At 44.0% G+C, this 21,889-nt stretch overlaps 1 protein-coding gene across 2 annotated transcripts in view; it reads right to left on the bottom strand.

Moving 5' to 3' along the window:
- Window positions 1-21,889, bottom strand: part of CHN1 (chimerin 1) — a 96,114-nt gene that overhangs the window by 3,066 nt on the left and 71,159 nt on the right. For both annotated transcript variants that reach the window (XM_083842068.1, XM_083842067.1), the window contains exons 8-12: window positions 14,213-14,297; window positions 3,802-3,975; window positions 3,015-3,092; window positions 1,705-1,842; window positions 604-709 (exon numbers count right to left, since the gene is read on the bottom strand). In XM_083842068.1, coding sequence (XP_083698194.1) covers window positions 604-709; window positions 1,705-1,842; window positions 3,015-3,092; window positions 3,802-3,975; window positions 14,213-14,297 — 581 coding nt within the window. The remainder of the gene's footprint in view (window positions 1-603; window positions 710-1,704; window positions 1,843-3,014; window positions 3,093-3,801; window positions 3,976-14,212; window positions 14,298-21,889) is intronic.

Below are 21,889 nucleotides of genomic sequence, written 5' to 3' on the forward strand. Positions count from 1 at the left end.
ACCAGTTTCAATCACATCTGAGGGTGGTGGAGAAACCACACACAGAACTGATGTTCCTAGTTTTGAGAGTGGCATCTGGCATGGGGGTATCCATGCTGGCAAACCCCACTGCACCTGGGGCTAGATGGCCCTCTGTGCCCAATATCCACCATGTTTTTTAGGGTGTCAGGGATGATCAGGTTAGACGAGACAGCAGAAAAAGCCACCAATCCATAGGCATTAAACTGTATTATTTCCTTGCCTGGGGAGTAACTTATTACTCCCAGCAATACTAAAGACTATTTTTTTCTTTTTTCATAAACATTCACTAACTTTAAACATAGTGCAAATTTGTTAGGCAGGTGACTTTTGTGCTTCGAAACTGTGGGCTTCTTAGACTTATGTCCTTCAGATACTTTGTGAATGCTTAAAGTTGGGTAAAAAACAATGTTTGGGTATTTACCACTGTGCAATCTATCATTCCCCACCACAGCCAGACTCCAGGAGCAACTCTTAATTTGCTTTGCAGAATTTGGTGGGCCTTGCCCAGGCTCTTCCGAAGGTCCTAACATGAACTTTCCTAAGAACAAGTTTGGCTTAGTTCTTTCCAGACAGTCCACCTACCTCTTCAAATGTGCCATGAGATACCTTAACGTTTCACAGTGTGCAGGCGGCAGCAGTTTCAGCGCCTCATGGAGAATTTCCAGCTGTTCATCCGGATCGGTGGTTTCTGAAACACAGATGTTCACGGTCACCACATGTACAGCCCGAAGTCACGCATGGAAGGACAAGAATGGTGGCCTGCAGAGGAGAGCAGGACCTCACAGCTCTGTTGGATTACTTATTTACAGAACCTATCCAAACCTCTTTGTGGAGGATTTGCCTATCCAAAGGTGCTTAGAGCACGGTCAGGACGTGATTGGTTTTAGACAAAGAAAACTGCCTAAAAATTACACTCCAAAGGATTCCCTGCAGCCTACTAAAAAAATTCCCCTAGCAGCCCCTGCTGACTGGACTAGTTTTGCACAAACAATCTACAGGTGCAGCCCTGGAACAGCAGAAGGTACTGGGAACTTTGCCATCAGTTTCCTTGGTGGTGTCCACACTGCTTGAAAAGAGCCTTCTCCAGAGCAGTGCCAAGCCCAGCATCTGGCCCTTCTTTTCTACCCATGGCCACCCCAGACCTCTCCAGGCGTGCATGGTGTGCCTGTCGAGTCGCAGAGCTGCTCCAGGCAGCCAGGATGCTTGGCAGAAATGTTCCAGCTGGGCTTACTGCCATGCCTGCAGAGGCCAGCCCTGACAGTGGCCTTAGGATGGGCACTTATCAGCTTGTAAAAACACTTAAAACGGACATCTCTAGAAACAAGTGGCTTATCTTATTTCTAAACATTTTCATAAATCACCTTTCTAGCAAGACAAAAGCAAAGACTTTAAATGTCACTATTCAGTATTAGGGATTCACACAACACAGGCAAAACAATGCAATCCGTAAATGTGAGGAAAAGGAAGCGTTCCTGGTGACAAAGGGGAAGAAGAATGTACCCACAATTGTGTGGTACCATGTGATTGTGTTGTAACGTGCAGCACATATTTATTCCTTGATCCTTACTAAATAGAACATGCAGCAGAAGAGTTGCTGGGACAGAATATGTCAATAGGCAAGTCGTGCACAAAAAGAAGAAAAGGATGAGAATGAAGAACAGGAGGAAAATGCGTTATACATACTTGCAGACTCTATAAACTTTGGGTAGGCATCATACGTGATGAGTGGAATTGGCAAATCCCTGAAGTACAGTTTAAGTGCACCAGTGATAATATTGATATCTTCATACATATTCACAGAAATATCAGCTTTCTCCCCATCTGTGTGGAGAAGGCATTGACATTAAAGCCTTGGAAATGTAAACAGATGTAAAATAGTATTCAAAACAAAAATAATACCTTGCTTAAGCAAACATTATTAAACTAGACACGATTATACATTTTGGATTTATAAGCAAAACAGTGCATTACTGGGCTGTGAAGTTCATCATTTCACAGTTAAAACCTCAAGCCTTTTTACACAGAAACTTATCCTTTCTTCATTTCAAATGACTATAGAAAATGAAGTGTTCGGTTTTTCTAGGAAAAAACTGCTTGCCTCCTCTAGCAGTATCTATGTTGTAGAAACGTGTGGAAGTTTAGCTATTTCTGTACACATTGCATTGCCAAACAACATGTTTGTCAGCACTGCATGACAAATTAGGGAAAGTCTGAGAAAAAAAAAAAGGTAAAGGAAACCAACTTTGTCCACAGCCTCCCTGTTTTATAAGAAAAACATGTGTTCACCATTTAGCTACAGCGTACTACCTACTCCTGACCGCAGTGGACATGGATTCAAAACTTGGCTTCTCCAGCACATCCCCACCCTGCTAAGGCTGCAGAGGAGGCAGATGTTGTGTGAATAGGTCCAGTTCTCTGCTGAAACAGGAGAGAGAGTTTCCAGAATGGATTTTGGCCTTGATTTCTACTGGGACAGGGGGACTGCAGCTGGAAAGCCTTTAATTTTCCTACTGCCTTTTGCCAGAGAGAAGAGTCTGTTCTCACTGACTTCCTTTAGACTGTAATAATTCAAACTTTGCGTGATTGTATTTACCTTATTATTTTGGAGCTTTCATCCAGAAAGATGAATTTAAATTGCACAGTCCTCTTAAGGCACTTCACTGCTTGCCCTATCCTTCCCCCACCCCCCCCGAGCGTAGTTTTACTTGCAAACCAGGGCAGTAGTTCAGAAAGCTTTACCCTTTCCTATGTACATCATCACTGAAGCACAGACACTGATGGAAGGAGAAGAGCAGATTTTGGTAATAAAGGCCAAAGAAAAGCTGATGTGCTTTTCTGACGGGGGAGACTCCCCCACTCTTCTGCCAGAACAGCCCCCAGACTCCTTCAGACCGCCTGCGCGGTGGAGCATGAGACAGGCAGGGGCTGTGCAGAAAAAACCTTGTCTATTTAACACAGCAGCACGAAGGTACAGCATGCAGGAAAGAACGTACCTCTGTCAAATGCCATTTTGACATCTTCAATAAGATCACTAAATCCTGAGACTCTGTACAGTCCCTCAGAATTAAGACCTGCAATGAACATTTTAACAAGATTAAAATCAGTATTAATTTTAGTTTCCTTCTACCCAGTTCTTTTTTTTTTTTTCTAGGTTCTTCATTTAAGGGAGAAAAAGCAGACTGGTTTTAAAAGCCTTATCAGGCTTTCCTTTCAGAATGAAATCTCACCCTGGCCTTTTAACCCTGACCCTTGCATTAGCTGCCTTGTTAAATCAGCACTAAATTATGTTTATGCAAATGATTTCAGAGCTGAAGAAACATATTAAGCCAATTACAACGGATTTAAAAATAACTGAGATTAGCATGTGAGATGTTCAGTCATCATTTCAGAATGAAAACAAATATTCTAATTCTAGAAAAGGATATTCTGTGTGCTAGGGGATCTAGCAAGAGGAAACGTCAATACTAACTGGCTTTGCTTTAGCACATTCACTTGATTTTTTAATAAAAATATTACTGGAAAGATAGGTGCCAAGATGTGACTATAAAGCAGTAATTGTTCATTAAGCAATTTCTAGCAGAATCTATAAAAATTATAAATGGGTACGAACCATGAAATAATACGAAGTATAATATTAACAGTGCAGGGTAATAGGCAGTCATAAAATGTCTTGTGCAAACCTGTTTTGAGCAATCATACACTCAGCAGAAACCCAGATGACCCAGATCAATCTAAACGGATTATCAGTAAAGCAACGAGAGCCCATTAACTACGCCTTACCTCGGGATTCAATTTCCCTAATGCACATGTCTACTACCATCGGTCTCTTTGTGAAGTGTGCTTTTACTAGCGTGGTAAGGTCACAGCTGTACACTTTTTTGACATGCTTCAGGTCTGGCTTGCAGTCATTTGGGACCATCTTGGAACACTGCTTGTGCACATTTAAACCACAATCTGAGAGAAAAATGAAAGGACGATTAGGCTGGTGTTTGGTGAAGATGTATCCCGAGGTCACCGCTGCTGAGTGCACGCAGATCCTGACGCCATCCTGCAACTACTACTTCTGCAGAGACCTCTTAACGACCAAACGCACGAGGCTGGGACAGACTTAAAGCAACGTATTTTCTACCCAAGACATTCCTTCCACGCCTCAAAGATCCAACATGAACCGATAAACTTTCCCCAGGGCTTACCGAACCAAGGTGTAAGAGCCAGTCGTGTTCCCCACCAGTATTTGTGTTGCTACCATGACCTGAACTTTCCTTCCAGGTCGTTGCGGATATCCAGGCGCGACAGCCCAAGCACAGCGTTGCTGGTGACAGGGCCCTTTCCCCGGCATGGGGAGCAGACATGCAGCCGCAGAGTCCCCGCGCTGCCGGGGGCATTTCACAAGGACTGCTCTAGGGCTGCCCCTCTGATACAGGCTCACAGGCTGTTTGTGAAGCAGTGCTGGCAGTCACCAAAACAGTTCTATGTATTTTAAAAGTGGCTTCAGGAATATTTGTGGGTTTTGTTTTTTTTAAGCATAAACAAACAACTCCACACCTTTATCGCAAACATGCTGAGAATGAGATTTAGTTTAAGTGAAACTTAATTGAAATCAGATAATCAGATTATGGAAAAACGTTTGCTCTCTCCAAAACCACACGAAACATACTAATCAGGGTTTGGAAAAAAAAAAAAGTGTAGGAAAACAACACTAATTACACAGTGAAGATGGGCAGAGCAGTGCAGTCCCTTTTAAGCTAAGCACACACTGCCACCAGCAGCAGCCCTGGTGTGCCCGGCCAGCTTCTGCACTACCCACAGCCAAGGGCAGTGCCCCCATTTTCACTACAGTTTCTCCTGTTTTGTAACAAAGACTCACAGACTTCTGTGAGAAAACAGCAGCGGGCAAGAAGCATGGCACGGTGTGGTCAGGATGTTTGCCATGGTCTAACCTGCACTTAGCATTCACTGAGACTCCAGCCCTGCATGTCTCCGGTGCCACACACAGCCCCCTGCATTTCCACAGCAGCAGAATTAAAGGATGTAGGCGCTTGAAGGATCAATGGAGGATCAATGGATCCTTGACGGAAATCCATAACTTCCCACTGCAGTACTGAATAGCTAGCTGCGTGTAGAGATTCCCTTTGGATTTTTGCCAATACCCGTATTTTCATTAATGCTCCATAGATTATTTGACTTTGATCTTTACAAAACAGTAAAGCCCAGAAGTTTAATTTCCACCGCGTCAGCTGCAGCCTGCTGCTAACAGCGCTGTGTTAACTCAACAGGCCTGTAAAGCCACCAGCACTGTCACTCGGGCTCCTCTATAAAGCATCCCCTCTCTGCTTGCAGTTCAAGTTTGGCATGTCACCTCAATCACCTCAACCAGCCCTGGGCCCCAGGATTAAAGCTCCCCTCAGCTTTCTGTGCAGGAACGCCCCCTGCCCTGTGAGGGTGACTAGCGCCGAGGCCGGGGAGCTGCCAGCTCCTCATTTCACGCCTGTTTGTCAGTTTGTGTGGCGAACACACCTCGGGCAAAGCCATCAAGGTGAAACCTGCTCCCTGCAAGCAAGCGGCATTACCGAAGAAACTCTGAGGGCACCAGTCAGCAGTGGCAAGGGCGCCTCTACCCATGTTTAAATACCACCAGCACTCCTTGTCTGAACTCTGGAAAACCAGGTCCCAAAATTCTTTGGAAACGTGCGACTTGAATCCTCCAGCATCTCAGTGCTTCAGCTGTGAAATGGGAAGGAGATGATGTTCCAGCTTTCTCTGCTGCTGTAGAAATCCCTTAGAGGTTTATGAGAACGCAGAGGAGAAATTATTCATCTTTGGAGTACGGTTTCAATACTGTGCCCTCAACAAGCCCAAAGGCTACACTTTTAACATCAAGGAGAAATAAAAAATACTAAGTAGGTGCTGGTAAGCAAGTACCATCCGTTCTGCTTTCAGACCAAGGATGAAGTGGTGGAGTAAAAATAGCATGTAGCTAAATAATTAGGGGCAATATCTCAATGCACACACAGAAGGGAAGCGAACTGATACCCCAGAGAAAATCCTAATTCTTGATTTCCTTTAATTTGAAACCCTAAGTTTGCAGTAGTAATAGTATTTATGAATGCAAATTAATTATTGCACGTTGATTCCTAAAACCGCTGCAAGAAGCACCTATTCCAGCACAGATGAAAAGTTTGAAATATTAAAATATTTATCAGAAATGCTCTAACATGTCTATCAAAACTATTGTCTACAGGACTGAAATGGCTGCATCTTACAAGGACTCACTAGTAATTTTGTGAGTACAAATTAGCCACTTCACATAGATAGCAATGTAGCTCAGAGTTACATCTCTGGGAATCCAAGGCTAATTAAGACCAAAATATATAAAAGTAGAAAAAACATGCTTCCAAGTATCTTACACTTAAAGCAATTACCACATTCGCTGAGATCATCCTAATTATATTTATATACAAGAAAGTTTTATTTCATTAAAATAGCTAACTTACAGAGATGTTTCCAATGTGAAAACCTTGCTTCAGAAAATAATTGTGTTATTGCTAATCCTACAGATTCAGATTGGCTTTGGATCTGACCTCATTAATGCCAGAATAATAATTACAAAAGAAAAAGTCAACTTTCCTCTGCTGTCTTTTGTTCTTCCTTTACACTTGATTGGATTTTATGCACCATCCCACTGCTTAAGGGCTTACAAACACTCCTGAGGAACATTTAAAACCTAGAAATATTTCAGATAGTTAATGCTTACAAAATGCATGAGCACTATGTTTGGTATTATTGGGCTGCGCGATACCTTTCTAACAAACAAGGCTCTTTACCTCTTACGTAGGAGATCACCTTACCTTAGCAATTCAACATCAGTATACAGTTCTAGGAGATTTTGGTGAATTTGCAATAGGAAAATAGTATTTGCTTCAATAAATAAGCTGAAATTCCCCAATGCTATGATTTCTATGAGGTGGGTCCCTCTCCTGCGCTAACAACAGTCATGTCTCAGTCACTAGTCCCTGACTAAGCTGACAAACAGAGTCACATGCAGATGCAGGATGACCACCTGTCTTGCTAACGTAAAGGTAAAAAGCACGCAGCCAGGAGGTCAACCCTCTGCTCCACATTGCTGCGTGGAACCTTCTACTCTAATGACATCCAGCTTACTTGTTAGTACTAAAAGACAGGAACTACACCGCAAATAAAAATGCCCTCTGTTCTTATTGGAGGATCTTCATGAAAGCTTAGAAACCCACTGTCTGAGACAGTGGAACTAACACGGAACAGGAAAGCCTCGTCCCAAATCTTCGTGCTTCCACATAGTGAAGCCTTAGGACTGTTTGCTTCCTTCACACGTGATCTTCATGATTTGGCTGGGTTGACTGAGTAAGACCAAGAGATTGACTTCAAATCTAAGACCTATTTACTTTCAGTTATATCAAAATAAATCCAGAATAGCTAAGTTGGCATTAGCAACTTTACTCCTGATCTACTCTAATGTAACAAAGAGCCCTACCCATTTCTTACAGAAGTTCATTAGAGCCTATCCCGACTGGCTAAAAAAAAGTCCCCCTAAAGCACCATATCTGCCGATAAATCCTATAATAATACAGGGCAGATTTAAAAGATCTCTCATGACCTCTGGCAGGTCAATAGAAAAACTTCTGCTGACTTCAGTTAATCAGAATTCCACCTTTACAGCGATGATTTCTCAGGACTAGAACTGTAAGTCATGCATACCATTCCTTTTTATAGTGCTATCAAACTGTGGCCACCTTTCAAATACACCAACTATGGCTAAAAAAATACAGCCATAAATTCAAAAGCATATAGGAAGTTTGGAAATCTAGCGAAAAAAAAAAAGTCATTTTAGATGACAGCTTTAAAAGTCTGTGATAAGCTACCCTTACTTTAATAGCATATTGATCTAGAAGCTCAGGTGGGCTGTGACATTGCTCCTATGAGAGGTATTAAATTTAAAACCAGCCCGACAATACTTTCTTATGATGCCCAGAAAAAGGTTTTGCAATGTTTTAGAAACAGCAAATACTGATGTTCGTCCACTGAGCTGAAAGACAAGTAAGGCATTCATACAAACGCATGAGCAGAACCAAAAGATGTATGTACTTTAATACTGCCCCATGAGCACACATTATAAATATTTGCAGAGTCTAAAACACACTTAGCTGTCACTTTTTGTTATCCTGCTGATTTGATTTTAGGCAGTTTTAGATTTCCTCTGGTTTACAATTTACTGGTTAACATGGCTGCTGATCATGCTCCGCTGGAACAATACCATATGCTATATACATCACTCTAATTGTGTTTTTGAATTATCCCAAAGAAAAATTCATGCATTTGATCACTCCGATGAGCAGCTTTAAGAGCTAAAAGGTAGACGTACATTATCTGCAAAAAGCATGAAGCATTCTTTAGAGATTTACGGCAAGCGTGGGAGTGGTGGGAAGCGCAGAGCTGCTGGCACTGGAGCAGCGCGATGCTCTGGGCAGGACCACCACGGCACCCGACAGATGAGGCAATGCTGCTGCCTTTGGTAAGCTACCCAAGATGCGAAGATGATGGCTTCTACTCGAGCACAAATTATTGGTGTCATTACTTTTGCAAGGGTGAAAAGGTTAGAAAGGAGTTTGCTCTCATAAATCAGTCATGAGCTAGTAACTTCCCTTTAATAATTTAATGCTCTTCTCTGGAGTGGAGAAAGCAATGTTTCCTATTCTCTTGGACCCAGTGCGTGTCAACAGGCACGCTAATGCAGTCACCCCAGCAGCACCACGAGCTGCGCTGTGCGCTTCCAAGCATGTGGCAGGGCTGTGCTGTGAAGGTCTGCCCTCTCCGGGAGGGCCGTGCCAAGCAGGTGACTGGCAGCCACGCTGGGCTGCTAGCCTGCCTCATGCATGCCATTCGTTAACCTGCAACTCACATCTGGGAGCAGCCTTAGCCCCACCACAGTCCTGAGCACTTCATTACGCAATGTCATGGCAAAACTGCTTCCAAGCACATACACAGGCTCCCCTAAACCTGCTAACAGCCATACCACTACATCATGCACGATTGGGTACATGATTCTTTAGGAAAGAATTTCTAGAGGTCAGCTAGTTACTTGGCAACAAAATTTCTAACACTACAGAAAAACCTGGGCTTATGAAATACAATAAGAAAAGAAGCCTCATAGAACAAGCCAATTCCCCCTTATTCCCAATGAAAAGAACATGTATTTCTGTGCCTCCAAGCAAAATGTTCTTTCAACAGAATATATCTGGTGGAGGTGGTTTGATTGTATGGTAGTTTTGAACAATCACAGATATAAGTTTGGTCAGAAACTTCCCTGGCTCCCTGCCACGACACCTGCCTACCTCCTCAACAGCTCCCTTAGTGGGCCACTGGCTTGCTCGAGGCTTCCAGGTCTGTGTGGGCTTGGAGATAAAGACATTTTTAGGACTTACAGTTTCAGCTTCCCCATGGGAACGGCTCTGAGGCACTGCTCCACTGCCTGATTAGCATTTCAAAATTTTGGAGCTCATTCCTCACAGGAACACCACCAGATCCCGAGCTGGTGGAACAGCCTGTCAGGCGGTGTGCATCTCCTCCAACAGCGTCTCCACCTGCCTGAGGTGGGCAGGGGCTGTTCTCCTAACAGTCCCCTTCCCACAGCCCCTGACCCTGAACCCTGCCTCTGTGGCTTTGCTTTGCTCTTGTTCTGGTTTGGGGCTCTGTCCATGCTTTACACAGTCAAGGAAACCAGCAGAACCTGGGTACCTGCCTCAGAAGTCTGGATGTGTTTTTAATGAACAGGTGTGGGTCTGTTCTAAAAAACATCCTGACTAAATCACTTCTTAAGAACAATAAGCAAAAGGGTATAGAGGAAGGAGGTAATCACAGAGAGCATTGAACAGTTCTGATGGGCTGAGGAGGGGCAGGAAACCCGCAGCCCTTGACAAGTTGACCACCCTGCTGGTCTATGAGTCTGCTTGGGCCATGCACCAACACAGCATGAATGCCCTGCTCTAGGCTCTGATAACACACCAGTCTCCATTAATGTTTCTGAATCTTACATGCTTATATCATTCATAAAATGAACTCCCTGGTGCTTTCTACAACTTTTCTTTGGATATTATTCTAGTCTCTTTCCTGAACACATTCTGGGGAATGGGATGAGCACTCTAATCACAGGGAGCCTTGCATAGGGGGCTTATATTCTTAAAAATGTAATTAAGAATACTTTATTTTTTTATTTTTTAAGTTTATGCATTGGATTTGGAACTGAGCTTCATTAGCTTCTGCTGAGCTTCAATGTTTACACAAGCTGCTGGCATTATAATTTCAAACACTTCTTCAGTGATTTCTACTTACGGCAAAAGCCCAAAGGAAAGCATGCTGGAGATGGAGCACAACATCAGAAAAGGCAGATTCCTTGCATATAGATGAGCTTTCAGCTCAAAGAAACTTTAAGGGCCTGTGGCTAGGATGTAAAAATTGGAAGCATGACCCTCTAAGGCAGGAGGGCTGATGATGCCTGTGATAAGGATTCACTCTAATATAAGCAAACCTTGCAAGCAAAGAGACATACTCTTCCTTCTTTGTCTGCCATAAAGCCTGACCAAGTATGTGCTACAGACAGCCCATCTTCCGGAGGCTAGTTATATGGGACGATGCCCAACACGGCGCTGAACACACTCAAGGCTGTATTTTGGCTGAGGGGACACATTCAATCATGCTGGCCTGTGACAAAGCCCGAGTCAGGGCAGTTCAAGTTGCTAAGGCATCCTTGCTGGTTGCTATGGTGTGGGTATGGTTCTGAGCGTTTGCTTCTGGTTTATTGTTTTGCAAAGGACTGGCTTGTTTGTATAACAAAAGCCAATCTACCAGCCATTACGAATAAGCTCCACTTTTTCCTCCAGCTTCCCCTCTTCTGCTCTGAAATGGATGACATTTATCTCTGCTGACCAGTCTTGGACTGTCCCACATGCCTATTCTTGCATGTTTTTGTGCTTCTGCTGAGAGGATTTTGTGCTTCTGCTGATTGAGGAAGAGCTGAGTGTAGCCCAAACAGTAAGCCATTATATTTGTTAAACTTCTCACTTCTGTACAGCTAACAGATTCCTCTTGAGATGTGCAACTGTCTGGTATAAGAGCAAATACTTTAGAAAGTCTAAAATCGCATACATCAGTGCAGTTTTGCTCATAGGTATTCCCAATAACATGATTACACAGACCACAAATCAGATCTTGTGGATTTCCCTGGAGTGACGTCAAACCCCATGTGAACGCAAGTGAGCTGCCTCCTGCTAAAAGCTGTAATTTTTTTGAAGTACGTATCTTCTCTGGAAAGCAATGGCCTCGTGTGGCTCCCTGTGCACAGTGCCTCACTGTTTCCACATCAAAATGGCTCAGTTCAGCAGCAAAATGATTACTACCTTCCCCCCCCCCCCCCCCCAACATGCAATCTCACAGCCAAAGCCACGGCCCCCAGGCCCGGGCTCTTGCACACTGCTCTGGGCCCGGTGGCCACCTAGGCCCTGCCACACTGTGTGTCTCTGCCCTCATACCGCCATCTCAGTGCCGCTCTGGTGGGCTGTGCGGCCTGGGCTGGTGGGCCTGTGCAGTGCTGCGCGTCAGGCACAGGAAGAAACACGGCAACTCAACCATCTGGGTGACACAAAAGAGCACTAAAACGAACTCAAAAATCCAGCCAAAATCCCATCAAACGAAACGCTAAAAACCTACAATCTAGGCTAAGCCATGCTGATTAATCAGCCCTCCTCTGCTGATCTGCAAAACAAAAACATGGAACCTCCAAACCAAAATCTCCTTTGCCCAGCTGCTGAACTTTATGAAATGTATGAGAATAAAATTATCAGGGAAGCCCATAATTCTCTGTCAGGTATTGCTGAAGTTGGCTGGCAGCTAGAAGCTAGCCCTGCAGTGAGGGGAGGACAAGTGAGAGGGCAGCCCGCTGGGTGGACAGGCTGCAGATGACGTCCTCAGGAGAGCTGGTCCCTCAATCCCAAAAAAGCCATGCAGGCCACACACAGGAACCAAATCTGCTAGGCTGGGAAGTGCAGCCTTCATAAATCTGCTCTTCAGAAAACCATGCTTAATTAGTACTTTTTTCATGGAATTTGAAAGCATCTCCACACCCACAATGACACTCAACATGTGTGCTGAATGCCCTGTTGCGTTTCCTCCACATAAAGCTCTCCCATCTCAGAGTGTGCCTTCCCTGGTCGCCACTCATCACACTGAGGAGGACAGGATTTGGCCTCTGCTCAAAGGACACGGGCCCTTCAGTGGCTGGAGGGCTGGCTGAGCAGTACCTGGGCCACCTCTCCCACCTCAGTCACCCGGCGCCTCAACCCCCACAGATGCTTCAGCAAGCAAGCGTGGTCGGATGATGTGGGATTTTAAAATATGAATAAGATCATCGAAGATGCTGGAAGCTACCAACACCGATATGAAACCTTACACAAGATAGAAAGCCCTAATTATAGTTTCTGAAACTATGAAGTCATCTAATACACATATGTTCCTCTAGACTGTCAAGGAGGAAAAAAAGAAGGCATGCGGTACTTATTACCATTCCCATAAGCAGGAAAGAAAACCAGTCTTTGGAAGTTTTTAGAAAAATCTGCATAAAACCAGAGATCAGCTACATTATAGTTATATTTAAAAAAAAAAAAAAAGCAGCAGCACAGAATCGTAAGCACTTCAGATTTAATTACAAAAGCAGTATTATTTGTTCATTCCACATTGCCATGTAGCATTGTGAGCCTTCATACTGTTTGGTTTTATTGATCTTCTGGATCAATGTTATTTATCAAAAATCTGAAAATATTTAGTACTTCTTCTAAACACCAAAACTGGGGACTCTACATCAGGGGAGAAAGGAAGACGGCACATTTATTGCCTCGTGTCAACAAAAAATAAATGCTTTATTCAGAAAATGATTCAAGAACAAAATCAGGCTTCCTCTTTCTCTTCTAGCACTGTACATATACCCCGTGCAACATCAAATGCAGTAACTATTGAGTCTTAACTCATCAGTGAAGGATATGGCTGCAACCCTAAATACTCAGAACAGGGAAAATACAGAGGAAGTAAACGCCATTTTTACATAATCTTCTCTTAAAACAGAACACTATTTAAAACACAGTCTGGACAGTGCAGAGCCTATTGATAACAGAATACTGCATTTCAAATAATTCTGGTGGAAGCATTTTAAAATATTTCAATCACAATTGGCTATATATTAGTTTAAATTTTATCACAGAACTGCAAATAACGTAAAGAGCTCTCTTATTTGTTTGAGACAAGATTTCAAAAAGCTTTAGACAGAGCAGATTTTCTTAAATTAGCTTGAAAATTCAGTTTCCAGGGCAACATATGCAGGTCTTTATACATCAACATTTCTTTGCACCATTTATATAAATGTGGCTGCTAGAATGTCATAAAATACATTTTAAATACAGTAAACTATTTTGATCACTTTGATCCTTTTTTGCCTTTGAAAAGAGAAGACTGTCCTTTCTTTTCAGAAGAATCACATCAATAAAACTGCCGAAGTGTTTTACTTTGGAGAGGCTTAATCCTAGAAATGCCTGCAGTGACACCCATGCATGTCATACATTTATATCAGCACCTGCATATTTATGCAACATTTCTGTACACATCCCTTATTCATCATCCTCTTTCTTAGCATTATTTCAAGTTTGCAAGTTTGGAACATGATTTAGGGTCTATGGCACACTGGGAGTTTGCTGGCTCAGAAAGAAAATGAACCCAAGTGTCTGTTTCCCAGCCACAATGTGAAATTTGCAGATTGCCCACCTTGCACATTGAGACCCTTGGCGAGTCTCTCACACCTACCAATACATAGTGCTATACAGGAAATAAAGGTAATCACACATCTACCTATTTTCCCCTCCATTCTGAAAGCAAAAAACCAAAAACAATCAATGATTGCTGTCATTTCCCCCCAAGAGCACTCGAGAAGTGCTGTGCATCCCCACAGCGATATTATGAACATGGGGACACCAGCAGCAGAGGGAACACATCTTCCTTGATTTCAACAAGGGACAGATCAGACCCTTGCTGCATGGGTTTACAGTGGAGCAGACAGCAAATTCAATCGTTACAACATTGGGAGTGACTTAGGAAAAGAAGACAGAACGAGTGTTACCTGCACATTTTACTCCCTGAGCAATGAGGCCCCACATAAAGTTGGCGCAGTATTCACACCAGTGCGGGCCCCTGAACGTATGCACCTGGAAGACAGTAGCAGAAAGGAAAATTATTGAAAATGACCCAACTGTTTCACAGACATCAACAGCAACGTGTCTAAACAGCCAGAGCTCCTCTTCTTAGAAGGCACTGCATGCACATTTGCTGGAATTTTACCACTGCAGGAGAGGAAGAAAAAAAAAACACAGAAAGATTTAATTGCCATGGAAAGGCGAGTTGTCCGTTCTGCGTCATCCAGAGCAGCAGGACTGGGACTGGGGTCTGCTCCCGCTCTGTGCTGCTGTGGGACATGGGAGCAATTGTGGTCGCAGCCCCTCTCCCTGCTCCCGGCACCCCTCTGCCTGGACGGGATTCCAGCGCCAAGACAGCGATGGTTCAGGAGTTCACCTCTCTGAGGTACGTATGAGGTGAAGTATGTCTCTCTGCTGGGCACTGTGTGACTGCCTCAGGCAGAGATGGTCGTGCCAGCAAAAGCACCAGTGCTGCACAGAAGTCCTGGAAATGCAGCTGGGGGCTTTCCAGTTCAGAATGACTCTGAAAGGAAATTAATTCTCTCCAGACTAATGCCACATATTGAAAATATAAATGAATCTAGTAAATGGGAACAAGAATCCACTGACCCAGGAAGAAATTCAAAGCTAGGGAAGAAAAAGCCAGTGCTGCTTTCAGTCCTGGCTTGCACATGAGCTACAAATCCTTCAGACACCATTAGCTGCTCGGGATTTTATTCTGATAAAGTGCGTGCTGTAGGAAACCACAGGGTGCTTTGCAGAGAAAATCATCGCTTGCTTAAGCCAGTGTACAAGGCTTCGAGTGTCTGTTTAGAATAGACTGGCAAAAAAATTGGTAACTGGTGATCATAAAGTAATGAAATTTGCAGTGAAATGTAATACAAATGCTTTAGGCTTAACTCAGCCAGTTCTCCAGTCACTCAGTGGTACCAGCACAGGCAGTACCCTCACAGGCATGCAGCGTCCGGTCACACCAGCGCAGAACAGAAGAGGAAAAGGGCTGCCTGAAACGTGTCTGTGTTTCTGGTTTTAACCACAGTGCTCTGATTATAACTAGCAGAACGTGCTGCACCTAGCTGAGGAGGTGAGCGTCCCCTCTGCCAGCTGTACGCAGCAGCTGGATCCCAGGTGACACCTCCAACAAGCGACAGCCCGGAGCAGCACCTAGCAAGGCAGGCAGGGTTCCAGTTTTGGCTACAGGAAGGTCTGCAGCCTCCCCTGAAGCTCTGCAGCATTTGCTGCCCGTGAAGCAGCAGCAGCAGGCAGATTGCTGCATTAGCCTGCAGAGCTGCTCTCAAATGCACCTAGTCGTTCAGGCGGTGCCCGTGCTAAGCCAGGCTTACAGTTGCCTCTTTCCCTGCGCTGTGCCATCTCTGGAGGAAGCGGAGGGGTGCAAGGTGCTGCTTTCTCACAGCCTGGCACCGTCCCCGAGCAGTGCCAGCTGCCACCCTCGCTGCCTTCCACTCCTCTGAAGGTGCAATGTGCCCCCTTCTCCTCCCAGCTCCAGCTGACTTCTACGAAGCAGATGATAAGACTGTCAGCAGCTGCAACCTCCATTTTCTTGTTTCTTCCTAGCACAAAGAGATTTTTCACACCTTCTTCTCCATTACCCACCTGCACTACCCACATCCTCTTGGCTTTCTTCCTCAGCCCTGTGCCTTTTTTTTTTTTCCCTCCAGGTCTTTGGCAGCTTTCCCTTCCCAGAATAAGCACATTCTAATATCCTCAAGCAAAATGCTGTGCTTTAATGCCTGCAGGACTAACACAACTTCTGCAGGAAAAAAAGAAAAAAAAAAAAAAAGGCTCCTTTCAGTCACCTTTTTTTTTTTTTTTTGGTCAAAAGAACATTCCTCCAAAAACACTTCTTTAAAATACTTCTCAAAACTTCTGTTGAGGAAAACTGAAACAAAAATGATGATTCAAAAGTTTGAGCAAAACCAACATTTTTTCAGAATTATTTTCAGTGTTATAAAATAATTTTTATATGTTTTTTATTATTCTGACTGTAAAGGATTCAGACTTTTGTCTTGTTCCTTGGAACGTTCTGACACTTTTAACTACTTTCTTTGCTAAATAAAAAGAATAAAAGAATCTTTCGCCAAAATGACGCTAGCCTGTACTTCTCCACTCACTGCTCTCCATCAAATTCATGGAGCATGCCACATGCAAATGTGTTCCTAACACCTCCCTGGTGCTGGGGCCCTGCTCTGGCTCCCCAGGGCTCCCTGCAGCACCGGCATGCCCCGAGCCCCACCAGCAACTTAAAAGGGCAGGGACAAATCAGACTCCCCTCTTCCCTACCAGTACTGCATGTATTGGTCACTCTTCACGAGACCAAGACTGACTTTGCTTTCAGGGTCATTGTCTCACGATCCCCATTCTCTCATCCCCTACATCCCAGGCTCCATCTACACACAGAAATGCCTTGCCACATCGATTTCTTAAGAAATTAACTTCTCATGTGGAACATTTGTCCTGAGATGGCTTAGCTTTACACTGCTCCATCCAAATTACTTTCTTATCCACTACTCTGATTGCAACATTTAAACAAATTAAAAGCTACAGGTAGTTTTTGCTATTTTTTGTAATGCTTTATCTTGCCTTGACTTTTATCTGACGCGCTCTGGGGATGTTCTCTGGCAATATTAATTAGGACGCCCAAAGGCCTATGATGTCCTTCCATCCCTAGTATCTGCAACCCCGCGGGATCAGCTCTGAAGCTGCTTCTGGGGTTTGTAAGCAGTGCTGTCTTTTCACAGAGCGTGGTGGTGCCAGAGCGTTAATCTCCCCACTGCCACAGAGCAGAACTGGACAGCTCTGAATCTACAGCACCTCTGGAAATGAAATCAGAGTAAGTGAGCCATGCCAGAAAACTGCAGAAAAGTGGCCTTCAGAGGTCAGAACAGCCCTCTAATCCCATTTCATCCTGCAGAGCAAGGCCTGGCAGCATGCTAAAAAGGAACACGTTTGCATCCCTTCGCTAGTTAGAGGGCCAGCACCTGCAAACAATATTGCATTTATTACATGACCCTTTCATACAGCACTCCGATTTTTATATTCAATTCCCCATTCTAAAAACCTGCCAAGTGGCTTGCTTATTTTCAAAACTAAAAGATGCTTTCCCAGAAAAATTTCTGAAAACACACCCAGCAGAATTTCAGAGATCCTGACTTAAATTACAAGGGGTGTCTTTCTCCTTATAAAAAGAGCATCTGCCACATGCAGATTTTACTGTCTTATAAAATGTGAGAGCACAGAATTGCCAACTGGGGCTTTATATCTCCCACCCCTTCCATTCTCACTCCCGCCCCAAAACCATTTTTCTCTCTCTCTTTCCATAAGGCTTCAAGCGTACATGATTTTTTTTAAGAACATGGAAAAAATCGGAGAGCAGGAGAGCAAGATAAACTTAATCTTAATTTGTAAAATTCCAGGGGAAATATGAAATTTAAAAGAAAAATCTAATTCTAGATAATTTTAAAGGAAAATACCTACTTCAAAATCTAGATAAAATACAACTACTAAGCTATCCTGCAAGCCTGCAAGTCTGAAATAAAAGGACAGCCTCACATTGGATTTACACCTTGGCATTTCTATTTTGAAATCTCCCACAACATCAGCAAGGTATAAAAATAAAGACTGTGATCTTATGTAGAAGTGGTTTTTTTTAGGTTTAAAAGACATTTTCTTATGCACCAGGAAAATGTGTTACCTCTTGTGATTAGTAACTGTGCGTTACAGAACTGCATTTAATTTTGTTCTGAATTTAATAAAATATTGCTTACAAAAAGAGACAAACTTTTAGGAGAACCAAATTCAAATGACGACTGGCAATAGATTATACCACAAGCTGTGAACTCCTCAAGCAGATCTCTCTCAGATATTTCTCAGACTCTGTAAAGGTCACTGCTGAAGTTACCTGTGTATCTCGTAAATCCACTTATTTTTAATACTTTTTGTTTTTACTAGGCAGTTCTTCAGCTAGCCTTGACTGCTATCTGAAAGCCAAGAATGAACCAGCAGATAATTAGCATTCGTAACTGGGAGACCTAAATTATGTAACTTGTCAAGGCAGGGAGGAGAAGAATGAAGGAACATCAGCAAAGTGCTTTGGAAACGTGATGTGAAAGAACATGATGGATCTGCAGAGCTTCCACGCAGCCACTGCTGTGAAGAAAGCAAGGCTGGATCTGACAAATTATGTATATGCAAAATAAACACTGAACACAAAAAACAGGCCTTCTGACAGCACACACAAAAAACTTTCCCTATTTAGAGGCTGCTGCCATGGTCTCCCCGAATGGCAGCTCTAACAGGACCCACGATCCATACAGAGTAGCGTAGCCTCTTGCATGGCCCTCCACGCTGAGCTGCTGGTGAGAACAACAGGTTTTGGAAAACCTGTGCACTACCACCTGTGCTGGGATGAAATATATTGACTAGAAAAAGGATGGGAAAAATGTTGCAGCTTTACCTTCTTCCAGAGTCCTACGCTCTGAGTAGGAGCCTTGTTGGTGCTCGGGGAGGAGCCCAGGCCGGCTGGGGACTGAACAAATGACACGCAGCCAGCACTTACACCGCGTGGCGCCCCAGGGGTGCAGTTCTGCTGGCTATGCCACCTTTCAAACTCATGCCTAAGGATCATGGGGCACTGCTGATGGAGCCTGTCAGCTCAGTGGTCCTCACTGATCTGCAATTCCATCAACTGAATTCTGCCTGCTGGGATTCTACCAGGGTTTTAATTAGATATGGGAGATGTTGTAAGTCTCAATTAAAACGATGAACTCAGCCTGTATTATTAATGTCTGTCTCCACTGTCACTGTTGATTTTATCAGGCAGCGAGCGTGCTCATGCTGGCACCCAGTAGGCATGTCCTCTTTATCCATCCCTGGTCCAGACACATTGCCTGGATGCGAAGGGTACAGCAGAAAGATTGGTGAGGAAAATCAATGGACTCAACTATCAGTTCAGCCAATGCTTCATTTCAATCTTTACACATATTATGATGATTAGATAGGTCCTCTAAAACAAGAGTCTCGAGCGCTCCAAATATTACAGAACACGACTTTCCTACTGTGAGACAAATACTGCTGCTGATGAGTAATCTCAGAAGCAAGACGACTGCCATGACAACACACACGGCAGCGCCGCAGCTGTAAGATAATCTGCTTTCATGTGAGGATGTAACAGAAAAGAGAGTAACTGAGAACATTGGAACAGATCTTCTCCAAAACCAGAGATGATTTTGCCTAAACTAGATGTCGTGTTACCTGTGGGGGGCCAGTGGTAATGACTTTGTCCAGCAGCTCAAAAGGGGAGGACACTGATTCAGAGCACCACGTACAAATACCGTCATTACCGGCAGCGAATACACTGACACAAACGTTGAGCAGGCGACCCTTCCTCCAGGTCCTCGCTTGCTTGGAGCCAGAAGCGCTGTCACGTCTTGTAGACTTTCTGGTTTGAGCTGAGCATGTCAGCAGAAATGAGAACAACTGGAAATTGGGGTTAGGTTGTGCTCTACGAGAGCCAAAGCAAAAAACAGTAGAGGAAGCAGCAGGTTGTAGGCTTTTCTTCCTTGTAAATTCAATGAAAGTAGTCACCTTTCTTTCAAGATGGAATAGCAGATTTTCTTTAAATTGGTATCTAGAAACTGGAACATTGCCCATTCCATTCCATATACATGCCATATATACTACACGTAATGATATAAATATAATACAAGACCCTAATAGATTCCTAAGAGAAATGCTTTTCTAATGATGCTACAAGCTAATTTGGAAGAAAAAGTGCTGATGATGGGAGTGCACAAGAAGCACTGCAGGCTCGCGAAGGCAAATGCCCAGCCTGCCCCAGCAGTGCAATTCCACCACGGTCATGAGCTGGTTCGCCCTTGGGGCTGTGCACATGGAAGACTCATGAGATCCACATCTAAGGACTTACAGAACTACTGGTAAGGTGGGAAGGAATTACAGCTTAAATAAAGAATTAGAGAAAAACGTTTTTTTTTAAACCAAGGAAATCTTGAATTCAGGGACTAGCACTCAGAAACCAGAGAGGGTTAAATAATAATGGACTATTTGGAAGCTGCTTTGGAAAAGCCAAGGCTTTTCCACAAAAATTTTAAAAGTAAAAGTAACATTAAATACCTTAGGAGAAAAAAAAATCCATCAATCCCTAAAAGCTTTTCTGGCTTGAACTGCCTTATACTACACTATGAGTTTCAGGAGCAGCTGTGCAGAACTGCTGAGATCTTCTGAGAAGTTTTGTGGAGGCTTTTCCTCCACTTTTGTTCTCTAGATATTTTCCATGCCTTTGAACATTTTTCCCCAAGTATTAGGAGTCTAAAAGAAACCTAAAATTTCCTGAGGTTTTCTTATCTCTGAGTACATGCAGAGGCTCTCTCGGGGGAATGTGCTAGAGGCACCCAGTTCTCCTGCATATTCATTTGAGTGCAGTGACTCATTTAAAGATGTTTTGAAAATACGTTCATTGCCAGGGCCAGACTTGATGAAAAGCGGCAGACTCTTTTCAGTGGAGCTAGACCGATTTGCCCCAAATCAGCACTTGCCCCACTTTTCAGAAGATCAGAAATAGAAATTAGTTCATCTCACAAGTCCCAGAAAAATGGCTCTGCTCAACATTAAGAGTTTGTTACAGCTTTGGGTCTTTTTGCAGCGTTTCTTCTGCAGTGTCCATCTTCCGGCTCTTGGGGTTTAGGCACAGCTCTCATGAGCAGCTCTTGTTAAAATAACACCATTTGGCGTGGAATTAATTTGTTACGACTTTTTACACTGGCAAAACACCTAGTACAGATGCAATTACATCAGCAAAATCTGGGCCAGGGCCAGGTTAGCTTACTTGTTTCCAAGAAATAACCCTCAGTATCAGCAGCGTCTTCACAAAAGTGATGCTCGAGTCTTTCTATACCAGCAAAGCCCATCTAGCAGAGACTGCTCCTCGACGAGTCTTTGCTTTTTGCACAGACGTAAGGCAGCTCTGCCCCTTGCTCCCTCTGGCAAAGCTCGCTGTCTCTGCTCCACAGCGCAGCGCCCGCCCTCCCAAGGGGGTCACCCTCCAAGAGGCAGCAGGAGACTGCTTCAGCCCAGCGGAGATGGGCAGCCGTAACAAACAAGGCTAGTCCGCTGGCTTGGCTTAAGCAACAGTGGAAAAACATCTCTGATCTCTGTAAGAAGCGCTGGTTCAAAAGGGAGATACGTTCTGAATGTTCACTGGTTTACCAAGCAGCCTCACAACTGTTATTTATTACAATTAATCAACTGTGCCGCTTCGGGCGTTAGTGAGATAGCGACTAAGAAACAGTGCGGCAGTGCCGAATGCTGCACAGAAAGGCAGCAGAAACCAGACTTCCGGGGACATACAAATTATATGAGGTGCAAAAGAGAAGCAAGACAACATCCTAGGAAACGCGATGCGAGGAAACACGGACCTCAGCCCAGCTCTGACAGGCGCAGACACCTCCCTGCTTCAGCGAAGCGCCGCGGTGCTAATCCAGGCAGGAGAGTGGCTTCGTGCCCGGGACTGTCGGTGGTTAGGAACACCTGCAGAGCTCTGCTGGCTCAAGCCCGCAGGGCCGGCGGCG

Source organism: Anser anser (assembly GCF_964211835.1).
Source record: "Anser anser genome assembly, chromosome: 6".
NCBI classification, from domain to species: domain Eukaryota; kingdom Metazoa; phylum Chordata; class Aves; order Anseriformes; family Anatidae; genus Anser; species Anser anser.